Source organism: Pipistrellus kuhlii, unplaced genomic scaffold (assembly GCF_014108245.1).
Source record: "Pipistrellus kuhlii isolate mPipKuh1 unplaced genomic scaffold, mPipKuh1.p scaffold_m20_p_3, whole genome shotgun sequence".
Taxonomy (NCBI): Eukaryota; Metazoa; Chordata; class Mammalia; order Chiroptera; family Vespertilionidae; genus Pipistrellus; species Pipistrellus kuhlii.
This window is the reverse complement of record NW_023425529.1, coordinates 10,065,070-10,090,103: the sequence shown is the minus strand read 5'-3', so window position 1 is coordinate 10,090,103 and position 25,034 is coordinate 10,065,070. Positions and strand designations below refer to the sequence as shown.

The following is a 25,034-nucleotide window of genomic DNA, read 5'->3' as shown; positions in this document are numbered from 1 at the left end:
TTTGTTTGGGTTTTTTTTTAACACCTGCAGCATTTTACTCTTCTGTTTTCTTCCTTCACTCTCGCTCCTTCTTCTCTTTGCCTCCCTCAGCAAAAGTGGTTCAAAGGTGAAGGGATCAGCTAGTTTTGTTCCCCTCGGGTCCCATTGCATCCTGTTTTCTCTTAAAATTTTCTTCTTGACTAGTTCTTTGCTCTTTCGTGCACGTTTTCTGCCTCCCGATTTCACTTGCTCATCAACTGTCTCTGGACTATGAAAATGTCAACACAGTAGTCCCCAAACCAACCACTGGCTTAAAGATGTATCTCTTTTTTCAAAGTCCTAAATCATTTTTATTATCACCATACACATTGCCAAAACCGGTTTGGCTCAGTGGATAGAGTGTCAGCCTGCGGACTGAAAGGTCCCAGGTTCAATTCCAGTCAAGGGCATGTACCTTGGTTGTGGGCACATCCCCAGTGGGGGTGTGTGCAAGAGGCAGCTAATCAATGATTCTCTCTCATTGATGTTTCTAACTCTCTATCCCTCTCCCTTCCTCTCTGTAAAAAATCAATACTAAAATATATTTTTTTAAAAACCATACAATCCCAGACACCAGGATATTCTGGCTTCCTGTTCCTTCTCCCTGATGCTAGTACTCCTAGAAGGGTTGGAATAAGACAGGAGAGAAAGTTCCATGGGAGCCAGTGCAGTCCAGATACCCAGAAAGACATCATGCCACACCAGTGGGGTGTTCCCATGACCACCCTGTGAGCCAACACCATCCCGTCCACTCTTGCAGAATGCGGAGACCAGCTGGCTCCCTTGTCTTCTTGACCAACAGCTTGCTCTCGCGGCAACCAGGGGCTGCCTCCTCAGCAGCCAGGGCAGTTTTCATTGCCTTGGAGAATTAGAGCTCAGGTTTGGCCTTATTATGAGTGTCCTCACTCCCAGACTGATGCATGAGCCCCATCACAGGAGCACTTCATTCCATGGGAACTTGGAGGACCCTTCCAGGCTGGGGTGGCTGGAGCAAGGATGGACTGTTCCACTGTGCACTGCTCCCCTGTGGAGTCCAGGGCCTGCTCCTCCCTTCTCTTCAGGGTCTTGCCTGGTTCTTCTCTACCTCTTATTCCCACAGCTGGAGGTGCTTCAGGCTCCTTTCTCCTCCTCTTCCCTGTGGCTGGTGCCACGGGACAAAAACCACAGTCTGAGCAAAGCAGGCCACGACCCTCCTCAGGAACCAATCCTGCCCCCCTCCCCCCTTTAACGTGTTTGGTCTCTTCCATCACTGCTCTGAAGACAAATATCTTTGCATACTTTGCATACTTTACTAACAGAGAATGCTGACTACTGATACATAAGTCTTCTGGTGTGACAGTGGGTGTCTTTAATTAATTTTAATGGCGGATTCTCAAAGGTACATCAGCAAAACAGTCTGGTGAAAATGGGGAGGCCGCATATGATCTGTCGTCAGGTAAAGTATTCTCTGAAAGCTTTCACACTTTCTTACTCTATGAATAAGTTTCTGGGAATGTGCCCATAGCCCAGCATGAAGTACACCCACCATCCGTACACACAAGGGAAGTCCTTAGAGATGGAGGGAGGCGGGCGCGGGCAGGGAGTTCATAATGTGGGATCCAAGCCTTTCTTTGTCCTGTGGGCATAATGCATAGGAACTTTTAGAAGCTGGGATGGTTATTAGCCCTGGATGCTGGTTTGAGGTGGAAGAATTATGCCAACTCCTTAGGAGGTCTGGGCCCCTGCGCTTCGTGGTTATTGTCTTCATAAATGGGAGCATGATCAGATTCCCTGTCCTCGTGTTTGCATCTCATAGTAATAAACTAGCATCTGATTAGCCAGAGAGATTATATGACTGGAAAGTTACTACATCATTCTGTCTCTCATTCATAAGAATAACGTTTTCCTGTGTTTCTGGACTTTAATGGACACGGATGACTAGATATCACGGTTACATCTTTCATTGAACAACTGCTGCCAAATTCCCTGGGGCAGTTATTATGCAAGAGACCCTAGTTTCCTGAATAGAGTTTTTTTCAGAAATAACAGAACCTGACTGCCCTTCTTCCTGTTACTTGCATTAGCCGGTCAAGGCCATTTTTCATTTTTCAAGTATGAAAAATGCCCAGCCACACACGTGGTCTGAGTCCAGGCCAAATGATGTAATTATGAGTAAAATACTAACTTGGAGTTGACTGTTCTGGTTAAGATTATTGTTCCTCTAAACACCTCGTTGCCTTCTTTTTCTTTTGTGGGTTTTAGCTGAGGACTGGATAGTTGCCAACACAGATCTGATTGACAAGACCAAGTTCACCATCACGGGTCTGCCCACGGACGCCAAGATCTTTGTGCGTGTGAAGGCTGTGAACGCAGCCGGTGCCAGCGAGCCCAAGTACTACTCTCAGCCCATCCTTGTGAAGGAAATCATAGGTAGGTGGTGAGCCTTTCAACGTGGTGTCTCCCTTTTACATTATTTGCTTTTATTCCTCAAGTCCCTTTCTTCTTCAAAACTTTCTATTTCGTTATCACGTCTTTGATATTGTATTCATGCTTCCTGGGAGCTGAAAATTACAAAACAGTTCAGCCTGTATGGCTCAATGGTTGAGCACTGGCCCATGCACTAAAAGGTCACTGCTTAGATTCCCAGTCAGGGCACATGCCTGGGTTTCAGGCTCTATCTCCAGTAGGTGGTGTTCAGGAGACAGCTGATCCCATGATGTTTCTCTCTCATTGAAGTTTCTCTCTCTCACTCTCTCTAAAGTCAATAAAAACCTATTTAAAAAATAAATAAATAAATAGAAAACCACACAGCTCTTTTCAGGCAGTGTGGAGGGTAGACTGGATTTATAACTTGGTATGAGGACCAGTTAGTTAGCCTCACTTGGTCCTTTACCATTGACTTGAGAGAGAAAGAGAACTAGTAATCTGGACACACTGTTAGACATCTGCTTTAATGGTGTGAAAGAGGTCATGGGTAAAACTGCTGGGGCCTTGGTGTGGATCAAGTCAGTGCCACCGACTGTTACTCTTTCTTATCTTCCTCCCCACCATTGCACTTGCAGCTAAAATAAAAGGGCCAGTGTTGCCTTGGAGTGTTCTTGATGTGGCATAAAATCATTAGTATTATGAAAGCGTGGTGTTTGAGTACACTTTTTTCCCTATACTCCGCAACAATAAAATGCACAGTATGCATGGCGCCCTGTGCTGTGTACCATAGTATAATGGTTGCTTCTAGGAAGAGCCTTCAACTGAAGTAGAGGCTGAACTAGTGACTTGTTTCATGAGATGACCCTGGGACAAACAATGTCTTGTCAGATTTGGTTACCTGGCAGACATTTTCTAGAAAATAAGTGGCGTGAGCCTGTCACTTCAAGGAAAACAATTTACACTATTGGTTGTCAACTTGTCAATGAAATATTGGGTCGGCAACTAAGTAATTGCGGGTTTCACACATATGGCTTCAGTTGAATTTTTAGGTTTGCAGACGTAGTACAAATGTAAAACACATTTTGTTATTTGATAGTTGGCTATTCAGCTGTTAATCAATAAAAAAGTTTTTTGATCTGTTTTGTAGTTTTCATTTGGCGTTCGTTGAAAAATGAAAAATCAAAAGGAACATTTTCGTCATATTTTGCTTTTTTATTTCCGCAAAGGGAAAAACGCATCGCAAGCTCATAAAAAGTTATGTGCTGTTTATGGTGACGAAGCCTTAAAAGAACGGCAGTGTCAAAATTGGTTTGCCAAATTTTGTTCTGGTGATTTTTCACTCAAAGATGCAAAACGCTCTGGTGGTCCAGTTGAAGTTGATGACGCCCTAATCAAAGCAATAATCAATTTGGACTGTCATAGTACAACATGTGAGATTGCAGAGAAGCTTCATGTATCACATACATGCATTGAAAATCACTTAAAACAACTTGGCTATGTTAAAAAACTCGATACATGGGTTCCTCACGAACTGAAAGAATCACAGTTAACGCAACGCATTAGCAGCTGCGATTTGCTAAAGAAACGTAATGAAAATGATCCATTTTTAAAACGACTGATAACTGGCGATGAAAAATGGGTTGTTTACAACAATATCAAGCGGAAAAGATCGTGGAGCAGGCCAGGTGAACCAACTCAAACAACATCAAAAGCTGATATTCATCAAAAGAAGTTTTTGTTATCAGTTTGGTAGGATTACAAAGGAATTGTCTACTTTGAACTCTTACCACCCAAGCGAACGACCAATTCTGATGTCTACATTGAACAACTAACGAAATTAAACAATGCAGTTGAAGAAAAGCGGCCCGAATTGACAAATCGAAAAGGTGTTGTATTCCATCATGACAATGCAAGGCCACACACATCTTTGGTCACTCGGCAAAAATTAATGGAGCTTGGTTGGGATGTTTTGCCACATCCACCATATAGTCCTGACCTTGCACCATCTGATTACTTTTTGTTTCGATCTTTACAAAACTCCTTGAATGGTAAAAATTTCAATAATGATGATGATGTCAAATCGTACCTGATTCAGTTTTTTGCTAATAAAAACCAGAAGTTTTTTGAACGTGGGATTATGATGCTGCCTGAAAGATGGCAAAAGTTCATTGATCAAAATGGGCAATACATTACAGAATAAAGTTATTTAGTTCCATGAAAAAATTGTCTTTGATTTTCTTTAAAAAATCCGCAATTACTTAGCTGCCGACCCAATATGTATAAGGTTCCAAGAGAAAATTTGGTGTTTTTCTATAAAGTTGCTTTAGGCTTATAATGGCAATAAAAATAGGAAGTTGCAATAAAATCAAAGAGATTAAGGATAATTTTGTGTGTGTGTGTGTTAAACTATTAAAACATTTCTTGGAAGAAAAGAATTGGAACCAGAGTTACCCTATATCCGTGGTAGGCAAACTGTGGCTCACTAGCCACATGCGGCTCTTTGGACCCTTGAGTGTGGCTCTTCCATAAAATACCACGGCCTGGACGAGTCTATTTTGAAGAAGTGGCATTAGAAGAAGTTTAAGTTTAAAATATTTGGCTCTCCAAAGAAATTTCAATCGTCGTACTGTTGCTATTTGGCTCTGTTGACTAATGAGTTTGCCGATCACTGCCCTATATTATCTGTTAGGGGCCCATCTAAGTTTTACTGCAGAGACGAGCAGTGAATGTCATGTCAGCATGCCAATATAAGGCTATTTCCCCGTGCACTAGACTGATCACAGAATTGTGCTTTGCTCCTCTCTCGCAGAGCCTCCAAAGATTCGCATCCCACGGCACCTGAAGCAAACCTATATCCGCAGAGTTGGAGAAGCTGTCAACCTGGTGATACCTTTCCAGGTAACGGTTCAGGGCTCGCTCATTTTCTCTCTCAACGCTGGGGTGTTTAAGAAGACAGGGGGGATGCTCTAGTGTTGATGTTCATCAGGACTCAGGAGTTCCTCCAAGGGAGAAGCTAAATGGGAAGAGATTTGGGGAGTAGTGATCTCCTGCAGTAAAAGAGAAATCTATAAAACTGTCATAGCTTTTTCTTCTGCATGACACAAATGAGACCTGAAGCTCTGGGACTCTGGTGGGGAAGGGAGGCAACATCGAGGAGAAACCAAAACAAAAAAATTTTAGAGACTCTTTCCGGCCTTACACGTCTGTTAAACTGACCTTCATTCGCAGTGAAGTTCTCAGGAAAACGTGGGATCACCTCTCACAATTACCCCAAATTACCCCAAGCAGAATTCCAATGAAGGACATTACTGAAATTTGATGTTTCAATGCCACTAACCAAAAAAAAAACTGTGAACCTTGTTAACTCATTGCTCCATCGAAAGAATTTGTTGTTTATAAGATTAAGTAGACTTTGCCTGCAGTAGTCAATTTTGGTCTCTCTCTCACACACACACTGCATCATCACATCCTTACTTATTTGACATTTTTTTTTTTTTGCCTCTTTTTAATGGAACTTTCTGTGATGGAGGAAATATTTATATATGCGCTCACCAACATGATAACCAGCAGCGAAATATGGCTGTTGAACACTTGAAATGTGCAACTAGGAACTACTGTGAATTTTCAATATTTTAAAAATTAAAGCTAATTTCAGTTTAACTAGCCACATGTTGTTCTTATATCAGACAGCATGGCCTTAGAATGTAGGCCCTTGTGCAAACTTGAAAACACACACACACACACACACACACACACACAGTTCATTTAAACTCAAGCCCCATGAAAACCAAGCTGACAGACAACTCCAGCCATAGGGCCCACACCTTAGAAGAGGCAGTTTGTTATCTTCCACACACACCATGCGTGAGATGAGAATGAAAGCCAGGGAGGACGTGAGTGTAAACACAGCAGAGGGGGAGATGACTTGGCAGGTTCCCCCCACTTCTCTCCTCTGCAGCCTCACACAAAAGCAGGAGTTAGACAAGCCAACCCTCAGGACCCAGCCCCAGCACTGGACTGGAGCTGCTGAATCATTTCTCCTATCCAAGTACTAACCAGGCCCGACCCTGCTTAGCTTCTGAGATCAGACGAGATCGGGCGCGTTTAGGGTGGTATGGCCGTAGACTGCTGAATCATTTCTACCTCTAGGGCTCATCCCAGTTCCCAGATCTTGGGTGTTTCATTTCTGTCACTGGGTCTGGGAAAGGAAAGAGCATGAGAACAGGGACCTCGCAGGTATGGCCTCCCAGGGGCTGCTTAACTGCCAGCAGGGGGGCTGACAAGACTGCTCCATGTTTGTATAACCTCTAGATTCTCATAAGCATTTTCTCATTTAACTGGAAGAAATATCTTGTGAGGCAGGAAGGGCAGATTTCTTTATCCTTATTTGAAAAGAGAAGGAACTGATGGTCAGAGAAGTTAAGTGACTTGCCCAAGGGCACCCAGCAATTAAGTGGCAGTACCAAGAGCAGAGTCCATGTCTCCTGACACTTAATCCAGTGCTTTTCCTACTTTATAGGTTATCAGAGAACTCAATAACTCCTCCTCCTCCTCCAGTAGTTCAGAGCATACATTTAAGGAAAGACCTGGAATTTATTTTCCTTATCTTAACCATATTGTTCTCTACTTTCCATGTGCAAGTCTAAGCACCCCCAGCCATTTTCCAGCTCTGTGGGTGGGGGTTTGATGTGTGTCTTTCACATTCCTAATCATAGCCTATCAATAAGTCCCACTAGGAGCCGTAGGAAGGCTGTGACACACCAGACTGAATGAATGTTTGGTTCCCACCTTCGGGTGAGCCTGGGAGCTCAGAAATCCTAGGAAGTTTCTTTATCATATAAACTGAAACGCATGTCTGTGAGTGAGATTATAATTGCTCAAAGTCTGTTTTTTTTAGGTTGATTGATTTTGGAGAGGAAGGTAGAGGAAGAGAGAAAGAAGGGGGGGCGGGGGGGGAATCAATGAGAGAAAACCATTGATTGGCTGCCTCTTCACATCTTCCACTGGGGATTGAACCCAAAACCTGGGCATGTGCCCTGATTGGGAATCAGAACGCAACCTCCCAGTTCATAAGTCAACACTCAACTACTGAGCCACTCTAGCTGGATACAAAATCTGCTTTGAGAGAATAGTTTCAACACCTATAAAAGAAAGAGAGAGAGAGAGAGAGAGAGAGAGAGAGAGAGAGAGAGAGAGAGAGAGAGAGAGAGAGAAGAATTATAAAAAGTCTGAAGTGAGTTGGAATAAAAGGTAAAATAATAACTCACATTTAGGTATTAATAAAACATAGTATACAGAAGCTTTCAAAGAACTTACCTTTATAACCCCCATGGGAGGCAGTACTGTCCTTGTTCTTGTTTTACAACTTGGGAAATTGAGGCACAGAGAGTTGAAGTAACTTGCCCAAGGAGACACAGCTATTCAGTGGTGGAATCAGAGTCCAAATATAGACTCCAGGGCCCCAGAGGCCCATGCTCTTGGCCATTATGCTGTGCTGTGCAGCCTTTGGAGCTAGAGAAGATCCGGCAGTAAAACCTGCTTCTAATGCTTTCTTAGCTGCAAGGCCTAGGGCAAGTCATTTAACTGCTCATCCAAAAAAATGAGGATAATGATACTGTCTTGATCTGAAGATTACGGGAAATAATAAACTTCATGTACCTAATGCAGTGCCTTGTACGCAGAATATAACTAAGGCAGCGAGAAATACTGTTGCTGCTGTAGTTGCCCACCACCAGGCTCTTTGCCAACTTTGCCTTGAACGGAGCAAGACACTGTCATTTTCTTGTAACAGTAGAAAAAAACGAACATTGAGGCAATCTGATTTCCCTCCCCCTCCACTTTCTCTGTCTTCCTTTTTAGGGAAAACCAAGGCCAGAATTAACTTGGAAGAAGGACGGAGCCGAAATTGATAAAAATCAAATCAACATTCGCAACTCTGAGACTGACACGATCGTATTTATCAGAAAAGCGGAGAGGAGCCACTCAGGGAAATACGATCTGGAGGTCAAAGTGGAGAAATTCGTGGAAAGCGCGTCAATCGACATCCAGATCGTGGGTAGGTTCGGGAGAAGGAACGAGAACGTCCTGTCAGCTCAGGATTTGTACTAATTGTCCGTGTCAATAAGGCTAAAGCAACAATTTGTGTGAGGTTGGCTCTGCATGAAATTCTTTTTTTTTTTTTTTTTTTTTAAATTTCTTAACATAAATCAGTAAGATTTGTTAGCATTTCCGAACAATTTTTCAATAAAAGGATTAATCATGGAAGACAGGGCGTCTATAGTAAAGAAAATTAATGGATATACTTTTTTAGTGGAAAACATCTGTCTTGCTTGATAATCCAGTCGTCTCCTACTCTGTTTCTATTTCTCAGCAATAGAACTACTTGCTGTGTTGAATTCTTGCATAGAAAACATTGTAGATTCTGGATGCAGGCAGTATCAGCTTTCGTTCCCAATTAGGCAGCATACCCTCGTGATCCAATACTAGTAGGGCTGCCCTGGAGGGCTAGTTAATAAGGTCTGAGATTTCATTTTAATTTTCTTTTCAAAATCCTTTTTCCCCCAGGAAGATGAAAATCATGTTTCCAGATAAGCTTAGCTAGAATGCATTCCACTTCTCTGAAGTTTAGGAATGGTACAAGAAATGTGGGTAGAGAGGCAGGGAGGGAGGGACGTTTTAAAATATCCTCCTGAAGCAATGCTAGGCTGGGAGGGAAAGTGACCTTCCAGTGATGCTGTGAATTTATCCTGCAGACCGCCCGGGTCCACCCCAACTTGTGAAGATTGAGGATGTCTGGGGAGAGAATGTTGCCCTAACATGGACACCACCAAAGGACGATGGAAATGCAGCCATCACAGGGTACACGATCCAGAAGGCTGACAAGAAGAGCATGGTAAGGCCTGGCTTTCTCTGGTTCGGCAGCAGCAAAATCACATTTCACCAGGAGGTCCTCTCTCATGAGGAACCCATGGGGCCGTGGAGAGATGAGCTGACTTAAGAGTCAGACTTGAATCCTAGCATTGCTGCTTAAGACCACATGCACATGGACATCATTTTGATCTCCATCTTTCTTGTCTATCATGTAGGTTCATGAATACTTACTTTGCTTGGTTATCATGAAGCTAAAATAATAATAATAATAATAATAATAATCCTATCTAATAAGGAGGGAATATGCTAATTGACTGTCACACCCTCACAAAAGATGGCGGTGCCCACAGCCACAAAATGGTGTCACTCAGTCCCCTCAGCCCCACCAGGGCATCAGGCCTGCAGCACCTGCCTCCAGAGTCCCCAGTCCCCTCAGCCCCCAGCTGCTCCAGGGCCGGCCCAAGGCACAGGCAAGCCTCAGATGGAGGATGCCCAGCCCCCGAGGGCCACCCAAGGCTCAGATAACCAGGGCTGGCAAAGGCTTGTGCTGCTGGCAGTGGCAGCAGCAGAGGTATGATGGGGGTGTCGCCTTCCCTGATCACCGGGTCACCTCCCGCCCCTGAGGGCTCCTGGACTGTGGAGAGGGCAGGGTGGGGCTGAGGGACTCCCCCTCCATTGCATGAATTTTCATGCACTGTGCCTCTAGTAATAATAATCAAAAATAAAAGCACCTGATAGAATGCTTAATAGAATTTTATAGATTCATTTGTTCAGCAAATATTTACTCACTCTGGATTCTGACTCAGATTTACACCCTTGCAACTTTTTCTTCTTGTAGAATAAATGTTTGAATAGCATGGTTGCTAGTTCGAAAAGAAATACTCTAAGGGAACAACATGTGCAAAGGTCCTGAGGAAGGAAGGAGCTTAGGGCGTTCAAGAAGAAACTCAGCCCGGCCAGTGTGGCTCAGTGGTTGAGCATCGACCTATGAACCAGGAGGTACTGGTTCAATTTCCAGTCAGGGCTCATGCTCAGGCTGTGGGCTAGATCCCCAATTGGGGGTATGCAAGAAGCAGTCAATCAATGGTTCTCTCTCATCATTGATGTTTCTCTCTCTCTCCCTTTCCCTTCCTCTCTGAAATCAATTAAAAAATATAATTTTTTAAAAAAAGAAGAAACTCAGTTGGAGTGTGAATTATTACTATCCATATTTTATAGGTGAGGAAACTGAGGCTCAGAAAGTATAAATGACTTGCTTGAAATCAATAGATTTCAAATGTTAGAGTGTCAGTCTTCCTGAATCTGAATCCATCCACTACAACCTGCCTGTAAGTGAATGAAGGATTCAATGAAAGTTTGGTCATACAATGGCATAGAGCCATTTTTCACTCTCATAGGAAGAGAAAAACATCTATTGAATTTATTGGGATGACATTGATTGATAAAATTATATAGGTTCCAGGTGGACATTTCTATAACACATCATCTGTATGTATATTGTATTGTGTGTTCAACACCCCAACTCAAGTCTCCTCCCATCACCATTTATCCCCCCTTTACCATCTTCTACCTCCTCCCACCCTCAATAAGAAGTCTTTAAACATTTTCACCAATAGATAGCAGGAAGAACATAGGTTATGAAATTACATAGTGTTTTTTTTTTTAATTTGATGCAGCTATATTTACACTTTTTAAAAAAATATATTTTATTGATTTTTTTACAGAGAGGAAGGGAGAAGAGAGAGATAGAGAGCTAGAAACATCGATGAGAGAGAGACATCAACCAGCTGCCTCCTGCACATCCCACGCCAGGGCTGTGCTGCAACCAATGCCCCTGACCAGAATAGAACCCAGGACCCTTCAGTCCACAGACCGACACTCTATCCGCTGAGCCAAACCGGTTTTGGCAAATTACATAGTGTTAATTGAACAAGGGAGGAGAGTTGGGAAGAGCCATTTAAGCCCCACCTTTTCATACACTGTTTCTAGCGTGTTTTCCCCCTCTGCTGGATGGTTGTTTTGTGACAAAGTGAGATTTGTCCTTTAAAGCAACATCTTTTATTGAAATGTGGGCAGCTTGAGAGCTGGGTCAATGGATGGCTTTGCAAGGGAAGTACGGCATGTCTTGAATTTCCTTAACACTGAGGGTTCTCCTCCGGACTGTAGCTTAGAATAAACAAGTCAAACAGTAAATATATAATTTAAGGTGGCAAGTGCTGTAAAGAAAACTTCTCCAGATTAAGGTAACAGAGTGTGGACTTAGTAGAGCAATGGAAGGCTGAACAATTAGGGAGGAGGTGAGATCTGAGCAAAGACCTAAAAGAATCTGTGTTGATAATACTAGGTGTTGAACAATTTCAATTTTTCTCTGATGATTTAGTAACATCTCAGAATAAATATACTGGCAATGAAATGTTATAATTATATCTTGTTATACAAAAGATAGATAAGTAGACAAGTAGATTGATAGAGATGACAGACTATACAGTTATGAGAAAAGTATAAAGGTAGTAGTTGACATCTAGGATATATGATTCTAATATATAAATGAAGATTAAATTATACAAGTATAAACCAATTATAAAGTATTACATAAATTAAACGTACATAGTTATTGCTCTCAAGATAAAAATTAGTGCTATTTTTATTTTAGTGAATGAAACATCACTGTTATTTATTCTAATCAAAGGTTGGAATAGTTGTGTATTTTTAGGTGATTTTCCTCAAATTGTTTTGTTTTTGTTTTGTTTTTTTTCAGGAATGGTTCACTGTCATTGAGCACTATCACCGCACCCATGCCACCATCACTGAACTGGTCATAGGCAATGAATATTACTTCCGGGTCTTTGCTGAAAACATGTGTGGCCTCAGTGAGAATGCAACAATGACTAAAGAGAGCGCTGTGATCGCCAAGGATGGTGAGTTAGCAGCGGGCTGATAAAGGGGGCTCTCACCCATTTCCAGTGAGTGGAGGTTTGAGGAAGTTTCCCTAACACCAAACAAGTCTTAGACTCCAGCTGGATGTCCCACAATTCCACTCCACTCTGACATTACCCAGAGATAGCATCAGATCCTACGGGTTCCAGGCTCAGTCCCATAAGAATGTCCCACCTCCCACTTCAAACGCCAATTGCAAGTCCAAACTGTCTCCTGTGCTTCTGACTGACAGGCTATAAACCAGAGATTGCAATGACCCCCTCCTCAGGTTTGGTTAACTCTCTAGAGTAGCTCACAGAACTCAGAGAAACATTCTATCCACTGTATCACTGGTTTAATAGAAAAGATTATAACTCAGGAACATCCAGATGGGAGAGGGGCACAGGCAAAGGATGGTGAATGGGCACGGTTTCCAAGCTCTGGGAGAGCCATCACTCTCCTAGAATCTCCCAGTGTTCACCAATTCAGAAGCTCTACAAGCAGATCCTCTTTGGTTTTTAGTGAGGCTTCATTGCACAGCCATAGGTTGATTAAATCTCCAGCCCCTCTCTCCTCCTTGGAGACTAAAAGTCCCAACCCACTAATCACAAGATTGGTTCCTTTGGCAACCAGTCCCTAGGTGGCAGTGTGTGTGTGTGTGTGTGTGTGTGTGTGTGTGTGTGTCAAGTGCTACCTCATTAACATAACAAAAGACATTTTAAAAGCTCTCCTTGCTTAAGAAATGTCAAGGGTTTTAGGAACTCTGTGCCAGAAATGGGGATCAAGACCAAATGTATGTTTCTTATTATAAATCACAATTCCACAACTAGACATCTGGAGACTGGTTTTCAGTAGCTAGAGAAGACTGAAAGAAAAAGAAATGTGGTGAAAGGAAATAAGAAATTATAAACACATATTTTTAAATTATGGTAAAAATGTCCAGTAATAAATTTAAAAGTAAAAATTTTTAGAGGAAAATTATATTATTATTGTATTTTTTAAAAATGTAAGCTGTAATTCATTCCAACTTCTGGGCAGTAGGTATATAAATGCCTAAATTCACAAGGATAGGAAAAAGTAGGTACTGACTTATTGAGCGTGGGTTACTTCTATTCTTAGACACCTTCAAAGTAGCTACACATGAGACCCATGAAATGGGTGAGGCTGAATTCCATGCCTATCATTTCATTTCCTCATCACTGTCACAGTAAAGTGCATTGTTGATCAAAATACTCTGACACCAATTTCTTCTCAATATTTGTTTCAGTTTCAGATGACCACTCTGCCCCCTGTGGGGTATGTGTGCCCTCCAGAATAAATGCTGTGTGGTATTCACTTGTGTTTTTACATGTTTGGGTTTTTGTTTTTTTTCTAAGTTCAGAGAAGTTTTCCTGGCGAGTAAAGTATGCCAAGAATAATATAGTCTCAGGCCAAATTGTGTATTTTAATGCTTGTTTTTAAGGTAAAGTCTACAAAAATCCAGTGTATGAAGACTTCGATTTCACAGAGGCGCCCATGTTCACTCAGCCTTTGGTCAACACCTATGCAGTAGCTGGGTACAATGCCACTCTGAACTGCAGTGTGAGAGGAAATCCCAAGGTACCATGTTTGTTAGTTTTTAAATCACATTAGTTAAACTGAAGAATTAACGCGAAACTCTCCCTTTTGTATTTGCCATGCTATAAATATAAATAAGAATAAAAACAGACTCTTCAACTGCTAGTTGTGTCTTATCCTGGGGTTGGAGGGTGGTATTGTTGGAAAATTAGGTACACTAATTTAAGAAGTAAAAACTGTTTACATTTCTTTACTACATAAGGAATTCATTCTAAGGAAAAACCAAATCATCTATTTTAAAAAGGATGGAGAGGTGAGGAGACGGAAGTAATATTGTTTTACCTGAAAAATTAGGTGGAAATGTTGATTCATCAAGTTTTCTCTATTAGATTAAGATAAATGATGATACTAGAATGCAAGGCAGAATGTAGAGTAAGCTACATTAAGGGTACAGAGTACTTGGAAGGGAGAAATCACATCTAACAGAAGAGAGTTAGGAAGGTTTGAAGGTTTCATGTTGTTGGCATTTGAAAAGGACAACCAAGTTAATGAATGTTGTCCATGGAGACATTTATCTGTGTGGCACTGAGGGAAGGAGCCCTAGAATTTGAAAAATTGCAAACAGTGGTATTTTTTTCACATGTACCATGAACAGAAATAGGAAAGTCAGAGAAAAGCCAAACTGAGGATAGGAGGAAGATTCTGAATTTGTGATTAATTGGAAGTGATGTTGGTCCTTCCAAGTAGGAATGATCAGTAGGTAGAGGAGAAGTTCACTGGAGCTTAGAAAAAGGCCAAGGCTATGACCCTCAGTTTAGAAGTCTCCAGAAATAGGGGCAGATGGGAGGTACAATCCATCCCTTGGAGTCATTAGAAAGGAATACCATTGAGGAAAGAGAGTAATGAGGAAAAAGCCCAGGACCAAGTGAGCCTCAATGAATACTTCCACTTGAAAGGTAGAAGGAAGAAAGAATAGTGTGAAGAAGAAAGAGAGGGGCCATCTCTAAGGTCTGAAAAAGCAAAATCATATAAGAGGCAGAAGAGGAAATGAGGAGGCTATGCACTCACATAAGAAAGGGGAAGACCCTATGAATAAGGACTGGGGGGTCAGTGATGTTAGATATAGTTGAGGGGTGAAGGAGAATGGAGTTACCTCCCTGGGTGATTAGGTTATCATAGATCTTGAATTATCTGGTTGGAGAAGATTCATTGCCACCAGATGATGAAAACAGATGTCAGATGTCAGAGGACAGATTAAATGGTGAGGAGGCATAAGTAGCCCACAAATAACTAGAAAAAGATATCAGGAAAATAAAGTGAGGAAATTTGATGGTTATGACATCTTATGGGGATTCTCTGAAAAATGTCCAACAATATACACTGAGTGGACAGATTATTATGATTGATCTTTGAACACATAATCTGGCCACTCAGTGTATATATATATATGTGTGTGTGTGTGTGTATATATATATATATATATATATATATATATATATATATATATGTAAATGTATATATTAGAGGCCGTATATATTAATATATATATATTAGAGGCCCAGTGCATGAATTCATACATGGGTGGGGTCCGACCAGCCTGGCCAGGGGGAGAGGACATGGGGGATTGGCTGGCCTGCCTACTGGTCAAACTCCTGGTCAAGGGGACAGTTTGTATATTAGCCTTTTATTATATAGGATATACACTGAGTGGACAGATTATTATGCATTCAGAGATCACAATAATCTGGCCACTCAGTGTATAGTGGATGAGTTAACCTCATGGACCTATAGATCAAATTCAAATGCAATTGAATCCTCCTGGGAAGTTTGCCCCAGAACTGTCCTGTGAACAAACCTGGCTTACTTCTTCAGAACCGTTCATGTGCAAACTTGATCGCTAACTCTGCATGATGTTGCAGAAGTGAAGGGAACCAGGTTTGCTGAGTTTATTGTGGTGATAGAAATATATTAGCCCCAGAAGCTACTGAGGTGGCCCATTCTATCCTAGTACAATGTAAAGAAAAAAAGAACTGCTCATTTGCTCTCTTGCCAATCACTAAGTAGAGTTTAATTTGAGAGAAACTGTGGATTCTTCTGAGATGTTCTCTCTCAGCTATGTTTAAAATTCTGTCACTGCTTTGATGGCCTGTTAATATGCTAAATACAAATATGTTTCAACTTAATTTACTTCAATATTAATTTCAGCCCAAAATAACCTGGATGAAAAACAAAGTTGCTATCGTGGATGACCCAAGATACAGGATGTTCAGCAACCAAGGGGTCTGCACACTGGAGATCCGCAAGCCCAGCTCCTACGACGGAGGCACTTACTGCTGCAAAGCAGTCAATAGCCTTGGGACAGTGGAGGTCGAATGCAAACTGGAGGTGAAAGGTATGACATCCAAGACCTCGGGTGTAGGATAAAATGAAAGAAAACCATTTAATTATTGTGCTTCCTGAAAAATCCAAATTTTTTGCCAAAATGTTCTGGGGTGGAGGAGGAAGGGGCAAGAGAATTGGGATAGAGAATACATTTTTACATCTTGCATTCACTCTTTTTTTATTATTGTTTGAAGTATTATAAATAGTAGTACATATGTCTCCTTTTTTTCCAATTGACCTTCCCCCAGCCTCCCCTACCCACCTTTGACTTATTTGTGAAGTTTGTTTGTCTTGTTAAGTAGACTTAGCTCTATCTCTTGTAATTCTTGTTAATTAAAGAAATAATAATTACAGTGAAATGCTGGTATGTGTACAGCATGGTGAGAATAAATGAAGTCAAGAGAGTATTATTTTGGTGACATAGTCCACCTATAAATATAAGCCTAGGGCAAAACTTATCTAAAGATATAAATTTACACTATATTTAATTAGTTTACTGTTTTGTGAAACTTTCAATACATATGGGTAAGTTTGCTAATTTGGTGTAAACTATTACTTAGGTGGAATATAGCATCTGCTTATTTTAACCAGTTGCTTTTAAAATCTGAATAGAGAACCTCCATTTACAGATGTACATTTCATTTATACTAGTTTTCTACCAATGTAAATTAAGAAAACATATAAGGATTGATGTGGTAGAAAAGTTTCAGCATAACTTGTTGTCTTAATCAGTTTTTATATTAATTTAATATAATTTGTATATTAAAGTTTTTTTTCTTGGCAATCAAAACCTACTTTGGGACACCATGAGATAATAGGTGACACGATTTTAATATCTTTTCTCTCATTTGTATTGTATTACCTTGCCTTCCTATGACAGCCAAAGTCTTTTCTCTACATCTCTATAATGAAGAAATTATTATTTAAAAGTCAGAAAGATAATCTTATAACATCTATTTATTGGAAAAACAGTAAATGCTTAGCATACTTATGTTAAAAAAGTTTTTAGTCCTAAATTTAGTATAAAATAGTTTTGAAACTTATTGAAAAAATTCCTTTTGTAACTTTTTGAAAAATATATTATTCTTTCTCTTCTGATCTCTGTCAGTCCTGTGGTAATCTATACAATAGATTCATAATTGAGTGAGAGAGAAAAAAAGTTTAAAACATAATATCCTTAGAATAATTTTAAAGCTTACTCTTGAGATAGTGCCTACAAAGGTAAACATTACTTTTTAGTTTTTATTAGCTTTAAATGCAGATTATGGTCCCAGTTGCAATACTCTTATGTTTCTAAACTCTTAGGCTTAATAATTCCAAGGTACTGTTGGTACTTATGTTTCTGCATCCAAAAATAAAAATAAAAACAAAAGCCTATTGCAACTTCTGCGTGTTTTGAAAATAACTGATTGTTGTTAATGATATAAAATGATGATTTCATAAATGGTTCAACATTTGGGGTTCTTCCTAAAAGATAACAATGTCATGTATATACAGATGATATATTAATTATGTAGTTGCATAGTGAATTATATGATAATTTAATAATAGAAATAACGTGTTCTAGTACATACGTTCATAGTAAGATATCAGTTGCAACATACTGTATGGGTAAAAGTTTTGGCTCCTAAAAGTAAAGCCAAGTTTGTTTATCATCAGATTGTTATCTGATAATAAGTGACTTAAATCAAGTTAAACTGTAAAAATAAAGGTGAAAATGTGAACTGAGAACAAATAAATATTGGTACAAATATTCTAATTCTACAGTGATATATCAAGGAGTATATTCCCCTGGAGAACCACTGTTCCTGGCGGGGCAGCAACAGGTTTTAAAAATTCATATCGCACCGGATATTTCTACTTCCTGTTCCATTCCTCTTACATGAAATCGCACTTTGCATGTAAAGCTTGACTTTCTCATTTGCTTCTCATTATATTTTTTTTTAGCAGCTCATGGCATACAGTGTTTATGCCATGAACTAGGAAGGCCAAATTATTCAAGGTTATTAAGTAATTAGGAACTAAGTTTTGTCAGAAACCTACCATAGCACAGGTCCCCATAAATAAAGCTAGAAGGCTGCATTTGAAGGTACCATATTTTAGATGTAAGATTATCAACATCTGGGGACCAATGACATTTCTATAATAATTGCATTTTTCACATGTAAAGAAATACGATCTTCCTTCAAGATAGTTTCCAGTGTGGTTTTCTTAGATTTGTGTTGAAATTCAGAAAACTGAATCTTGTTATATTGCTAAGCTGTAGAAAAAGTGTTCCTAGTATTTTTGATAGGGAAAGGTCACAAGTAAAAACAGATTCAACATTTAGAAACTTTCATAGTAAAGACTTTCCCATGAAAAATTTACCAGTATCTGTAACCCATCGTTCTGTTGGACATTTTAGGTATTTCCATGGGACCAAAAGTGTTTCATATACTCACAAACTTAAATGGAGAGAAAATTCTAGGTCCCGTTATTAAATGTATTAAGCATTAAACGAGTTTGATAGTATGTGTATGATTTCTCCCCTATTTGGAAGAGTGGATTAAGAAGTTCTTTGGAGGGGAAGGGGAGTTCTTTGGGGATGGGTAAGAAACTTGATGTAAACTCTAATTATGTAGATCTATGCCTGCGTTTATCATATGCACTCTCTGAATTCCCAGAGGTAATGTAAGCTTTCAAAGGAAGAAAGAATTAGGGCTGTTTTTTAAAAGTTTTGTAGATTATGCATATAGTCACTTTCTAGACTGTTTAAATCTTGTGTTTATTTAGATTAGTCACATTTAGAATAATTTCAGAATACATATTATAGAATACACTAGTCTGATATTAATGTCTACTTGATAATTTTGCCTTTTAAAATTTCAACATATATATATGTACACTAATGCTTTATTCATCATCTATGTTTTTCTTTTGTTGAAAAACACAATATATATATGTTGTAGGATTTTTTTTTTTTTTAAGCTAATGGTTTGGAAGCTCTTACCATAAATATTCACTCTACAATTCAATTGGCTTTGCCACCCATTTAGGCAAAGTGGTTATGCATATTAATAAGTGTTTTACATATTAATGATCCTTTTGAAGTGACTGGATCCCTGCCCTTCATTCCATGTGCTTCTATGTTCCTACATCTTTCACATGACTAAGGATTAATGAAATCACCTCATCATAATCGCGACCATAATTTCATCCAACACGTACTCAACTCTGGTTTTAGCACTTTATTAATGCTCACAACTTCTCTCTTTCTCTCTCTCTTTCTCTCTCTTTCCCTTAGTTGTAGCACAGTAAGGATTTTTGAATGTGTATTATCATCTAAGGTAAGCTTTCATATGGATTTGGCATATGAAGCTTATGCTATCATAAGTCATACAGAGCTTGTGGAGTATGGCATGATTTTCATTATGTAGTCCAATGAAAATAGACTGTTTAAAACACCTAACTTTGTAGTTTTTAATTTGTATTTTAGTATCTTGAAATTAACAATTTATTCAGCACAACTATCTCCTGTTGACATGAATGCGGTAGAGCATGAATTAAAGCATTTAATGTGGATGGAAACGAGTGATACCCAAGCATTCTAAACTCTTTGCATCAAGGAATGGACATGTACAAAAGTGGCATCATTTCTACCGATATGTGACTTGAAGTCTTTTTTTAAAAGGAGAATGACTTTTCCAAATTTGCACTAAAGAAGTTTAAGAATGTTCATATGGCATGCTGTTTTTGTCTGGACATGAATTTGTTAGCTAGTAGTGAAGTACTTCTCCAAAGGACTATGAATTGTATGGTTTCATGGGTTCTCTCATGAAGGGTACTTTTATTTTTTTAGCTATAATTCAGAAACATGAACGGTAAGTATGAAATATTAGTAGGTATTTCTCTGACCTTCAGAAGGTATTGGATAGGTTTTAATATTTTTAACAGAATATTCCAATGTGAGTCCTAGCTGGATTGGCTCAGTGGTTAAAGTGTGAGCCCTCAGACTCAAGGGTCACAGGTTTGATTCTGGTCAAGGGCACACATTTTGGAGGCAACCAATTGATGTGTCTCTCTCACATCAATGTTTCTCTCTGTCTCTCCCCCTTGCTTCCACTCCCTTTAAAAAAAAAAAAAAAAAAAAAAAAGTATCAATGCAAAAAATATCCTTGGGTGAGGATTAACAAACCAAAAACCATTTTTCCCCCCAATTTGTTTCACTCTTGATAATGTATAAGTAGCCAAGTTTAAAGAAGTCACCTCCTTTTTCTTCTCTAATGTGTTTGAGTCAGAACTTGGTGCTTAATTAATAAGAACAGAAATAAACCAGAAGCAGTTCTTCCTGCTGATTCACAACATGGTATGCATTTATTCTGCCATTCAACCAGAGCTCTTAAATCATCTATAGAGAATCCCAAAACCTCTGAAAGAGTGATAAGGGTTTTCCAGCCAGTTAGGAAATTAAATTAAGATTGAATAATAGCAGGAAACAAAGGATTTGCATGGGTCTAGCCAGAACTTGCTTTTCCTTCTAGATGTCAAGTGCTTTAAAGTCATAATATACTAAACCCAGGAGAAGATTTCCGAGTAAGTACTGATTGGATCTCTGTCACTAACTGGAACACAGTTAGACCCATTTCCAGGCAGCTAGTCCAGGAGAATTGTTTCAGCGAGTTTTCGCACCGCCGGTTTTGACTTTGCCTTTGCCTTTTCTGTCCTCTCCAGGTGGACTTTCCTTCTGCAGGCTCCTCTTGCAAGGTGTACCTCCTAACATAATTGAGTCATATATGCGAGATTTGCACTCAAGCAATCCTGAGGAACACTAAGGGCCCGGCCACTGCCCTGGCACTCCACGGCTTTGAAATATGGTTGCAATGAGAAAGCATTGTCTGTGTTATGGCCGTTGTTCTTTTTTTTTTTTTTTTTTTTTCTTTTTTCTTTTTTTTTCGTTCTAATGTTGAAGAAGGAAAAAAAATGTTTGCACGGATTGCTCCATTAAACATTGTAAACAAAATCCTGTTTAAAGTCAGTGTTTTTATCATTATTGTCTATGTTTTGTCACTGTACTTTACAAAAAAAGAAAGCTATATTATATGCAAAAGTAGTTACTTTAACATGCTTCTTCTTTCCAGACTAAAAAACCAGTCTAATATACCACAATAGAATCTTGAGAACCCATCTTTCTCTTGATCTAAGAGATTTTTTTCTAAGCAAAGCAAAATTGAGTATTTCCCACACCCCTGCCTAACACCAGTGGATCCTGTGCCTATTTCCCCATTTGAATTTGCTAGAAGACTTCTTAAAGTCAAACAAGTTTTCTCAACAGAAGGGGAAGTATATTCAATAACTGCTATAAGAAGTCTGAAGTGTTTATATGTTGAAATGACACAGTACTGGTTTTTGCATTGGGGTCTGTGTGCTCAGACAGAACTGAGGACAAAAGGCCAGAAGCCAGCATGCTACCAAACTCAGCCCTGACCTCCAGCGTGTCTCTCTGGTTTGGCATCCTGGCCAAACCCACCAGAGCTCCTGCCAAAACAGCCACAGGGACAGAGAGCTGGTGCAGGCTACAGAGCAGCTACAGATGTAGGGTTTGCCAATGGCATCTGCTCCAGTGGGTGGAAGCCTTAAAAATTTAGAAGCTGAGACACATTTGTGTAAACCCATAATCTCTCTGGCAGCTCCCTTCCCTCCTCTTGATGTAGGGAACGCTGCAGTTAAGGGAGAGGAGCAGGAAGGTAAGATACCATACCTCACCTTACCCCCTTTTTCTCTTTGGCCTTTTGTTCCAGGAGCTAACTACCTTGTGACCTGTAGATGGGCCCATAGCACCCTGGGACAACATTTAGAAATATCTGCTCTGCTTCCTTTCCATCTGAGAGCTGAGAAGCTGTAAGGGTGGTCCTGCCCCTGGGTGGGGGTGTGGCTCCTAACGGGAAGAATTGACTGGGGCGGGTAGTTGTAGTATGTTTGGGAACAGCAAGGAGAAACTCAAGTTATTGTCCAAATTATGGTGGCCACCTCTTCTCCTGTCCTGATTGGTTGGTGATCTTGCCTTCACCACATGTTCTTCACAAATCTGAAATAATAATGCGTGTAGTCCCTATGCAAAGCCCCATTTTAATCAGAAAACCATTTCCATGTTATTGACTAAGATATTTTACATGAAAGAGGTCTGGCCCAGCCAGCGTGACTCAGTGGTTGAATGTTGACTTATGAACCAGGAAGTCAAGGTTCAATTCCTGGTCAGGCACATGCCGGGTTGCAGGTTCAGTTCCCTAGTGCAGAGCATGCAGGAGGCAGCCAATCAATGATTCTCTCTCTTCACTGATGTTTCTACCTCTCTCTCCCTGTCCTTTCCTCTTTGAAATAAATAAAAATATATTATTAAAATTTTGTATAATAAATAAATAAAAAATGTTTTTAAAGAAGTCTGGCTTATCTATAAAGGAGCGAAGACCACTTATCTCTATTGCAAACCAAGTGAGAACCTATCTCTATGTGGCACAACCAATCAGTATGGCCCCTGCTGCCTGGTTGCTGGGTTAGAGGCCCAGTGCAGCAGGTGAGCTGGTTGCCCAATTTAAACACTCATGGTCAAGGTTGTTATGCCCTTTGTAAACATAGCTTAAAGGGACTATAAAGCATCCTTATAAAATGCTGGTTCCCCAGGCATTACTTATGCTCTAACTATATTTTGTACCAGAGAATGTTATTTTTCTACAAGTGATCTCTCTCCTCATATTAAGGGCACTTCCATTACTGCAAAGTTCTAATAGGAAAGAAAAAGCCTATATTAGAACTACAAAGAGCAAATAATGTCAGAAGCTGCCATTGTTATTAGCTGCCTACACCTTTGTTCTAGTTTTGTGTTAGTTTCACTCTGCTACAGAAAAAGTTATATATTAGAGGAATTTACCAAAAATTGTTTTTGGGAACTAAACATTTGGAAATGAAATTCAATGAGAAATAAGCCATTTCATGCCTGTAAGGAATTTATAACGCATCACACTAAATCATATAGGGAAAGACACAAGCAAAGCAGCTCACAAGTGTAAGAGATATACACTGAGTAACCAGATTATTATGATCTCTAAACTCATAATAATCTGTCCACTCAGTGTATATCCTATATAATAAAAGACTAATATGCAAATTGTCCCCTCAACCAGGAGTTCGACCAGCAGGCAGGTCGGCCAACTGCCCATGTCCTCTCGCCTTGGCCAGGCTGGCCGGACCCCACCCATGCATGAATTCATGCACCTGGCCTCTAACACACACACACACACACACACACACACACACATATACACACACACACACTGAATGGCCAGATTATTATGCATAATAATCTGGTCACTCAGTGTATAAGGTTTCAGAAGCTGAGTGGTATGGTCTATGTGCTATAACCCATGTGTGTATCACACCAGATTGTAGTGCAGAACATGCTACATGACTTTGTTTTTATAAATCAAACTAAAGATCACTCTGAGCTCCCCACTAGCCAAAGAAATTGAGAAATTCTCTCTGCCCTGCTTGGAAGGTCCTATCTCAGGTCCTGGGCCAACTGGAATCTTTCCTGGAGCCTAGAAAATGGAGAGAAGGGCCCAGCAGGCATGGTTCAGTGGTTGAGCATTGATGGATGAACCAGAAGTCCACGGTTCAATTCCCAGTCAGGGCACATGCCCAGGTTGCAAGCTTGATACCTAGTGTGGGGCATGCAGGAGGCAGCCATAAATGATTCTCTCTCGTCATTGATGTTTCTATCTCTCCCTCCCACTCTCTTCCTCTCAGAAATCAATAAAAGTATATTTTTAGAAAAAAGAAAATAGAAAAAAGTCTCTGCATTCCCTTCTGCATTGGCAGCTACAGAGATGCCTGTAGTTCAGCTCAGTATTGTCCCTTCAACTTGCTAGAAAAGTATGTGGGCACTGGACAGTGCTACCACTTAGTAGCAGCCTTGGACCTGGGCAAGAGGGACTTCTGCAATTTCAAGAGTCCCACTCTAGTGACAACTTGGAGCGATTACCACACTGCTTCTTTTTACAGATTGTAAACACTCTCACTGCCAGGGCTTCTGTGGACCTTTTCTCTTGGTTCAAATCCCTAAGGAAGAACCATATGGCCTGTATATGAACCCTGAGGCCAAAGGCATGGACAGAGGCACGTGTTTGCCTGGGGCTGGGGTGTGCAGATGTGACCAGAGCTTGTGCATAAGGCTGGGACATCTACCTGTGTGCACCTGAGACCCCCTCATGGTGTGGTGGAGGAAGCATCTGTATTGCAAAGAATAGAGAGATCAGACTGGCAGTGGGCAACAATATTCTAGCCAATATTTCTGAAGAATCTGGTAATTCTATGTTCAAAGCAGGCCTTCCAAGTCATTCTGAGGGTATCTTCATAAAGACTACAGGATAAAATTATTTTTTAAACCATCTGTTAGCTTAATTTATAACTTCTAAATATTTATGTATGAGTTATAAAGGTTCGAGGTCAGGCGGCCCACAACCATCTCTGTTCCTTGTCTTGTATCCTTTCTGCCCCTCCTCCATCATCCAACATCACTCTCACTTCTCCACTCCCATTACTTCTTCTGCCCTACTCACCAAACTCACATACAACCATTTATCTACTGCCCCACTTACATTCTCTGAAATAGAATTATAAAAATATAAATTTCCTCTTTGGAATATAATAAGGGATAATAATACAAGACAATATTACCAATTGTCCCTATAATATTTCTTGATTCTAATTTGAACTCTATGTTTATTTCCTTATTTTAACCAGGCTACTATATCACTTGTAGAGAGTATCTGGGACGCACATGAGCATTTCTTTGGTTATTGTCAGCTAAGTCCAATGGTGTTGGCAGAGTCACAATCTGGAAACGTACCATG

At 40.1% G+C, this 25,034-nt stretch overlaps 1 protein-coding gene and 1 non-coding gene across 14 annotated transcripts in view; both read left to right on the top strand.

The window, feature by feature from the left end:
• MYBPC1 (myosin binding protein C1) overlaps positions 1-25,034 on the top strand; it is a 104,528-nt gene that overhangs the window by 69,017 nt on the left and 10,477 nt on the right. For 4 of the 13 annotated variants that reach the window (XM_045587599.1, XM_045587596.1, XM_045587595.1 and 1 more), the window contains 9 exons: positions 1,397-1,453; positions 2,260-2,427; positions 5,234-5,322; positions 8,284-8,479; positions 9,177-9,316; positions 12,053-12,212; positions 13,673-13,809; positions 15,973-16,159; positions 20,860-21,142. In XM_045587599.1, the coding sequence (XP_045443555.1) occupies positions 1,397-1,453; positions 2,260-2,427; positions 5,234-5,322; positions 8,284-8,479; positions 9,177-9,316; positions 12,053-12,212; positions 13,673-13,809; positions 15,973-16,159; positions 20,860-20,960 (1,235 nt within the window). In that variant the 3' untranslated portion in view covers positions 20,961-21,142. Of the gene's footprint in view, positions 1-1,396; positions 1,454-2,259; positions 2,428-5,233; positions 5,323-8,283; positions 8,480-9,176; positions 9,317-12,052; positions 12,213-13,672; positions 13,810-15,972; positions 16,160-17,916; positions 18,621-19,432; positions 19,476-20,859; positions 21,143-24,295; positions 24,302-25,034 lie in introns of those variants that run through there. The other 9 variants (XM_045587598.1, XM_036459115.2, XM_045587605.1 and 6 more) reach the window with 6 other exon arrangements.
• LOC118731032 lies at positions 15,650-15,782 on the top strand. The gene has a single exon (XR_004991734.1). It is a non-coding gene; the product is annotated as a small nucleolar RNA SNORA66 (small nucleolar RNA).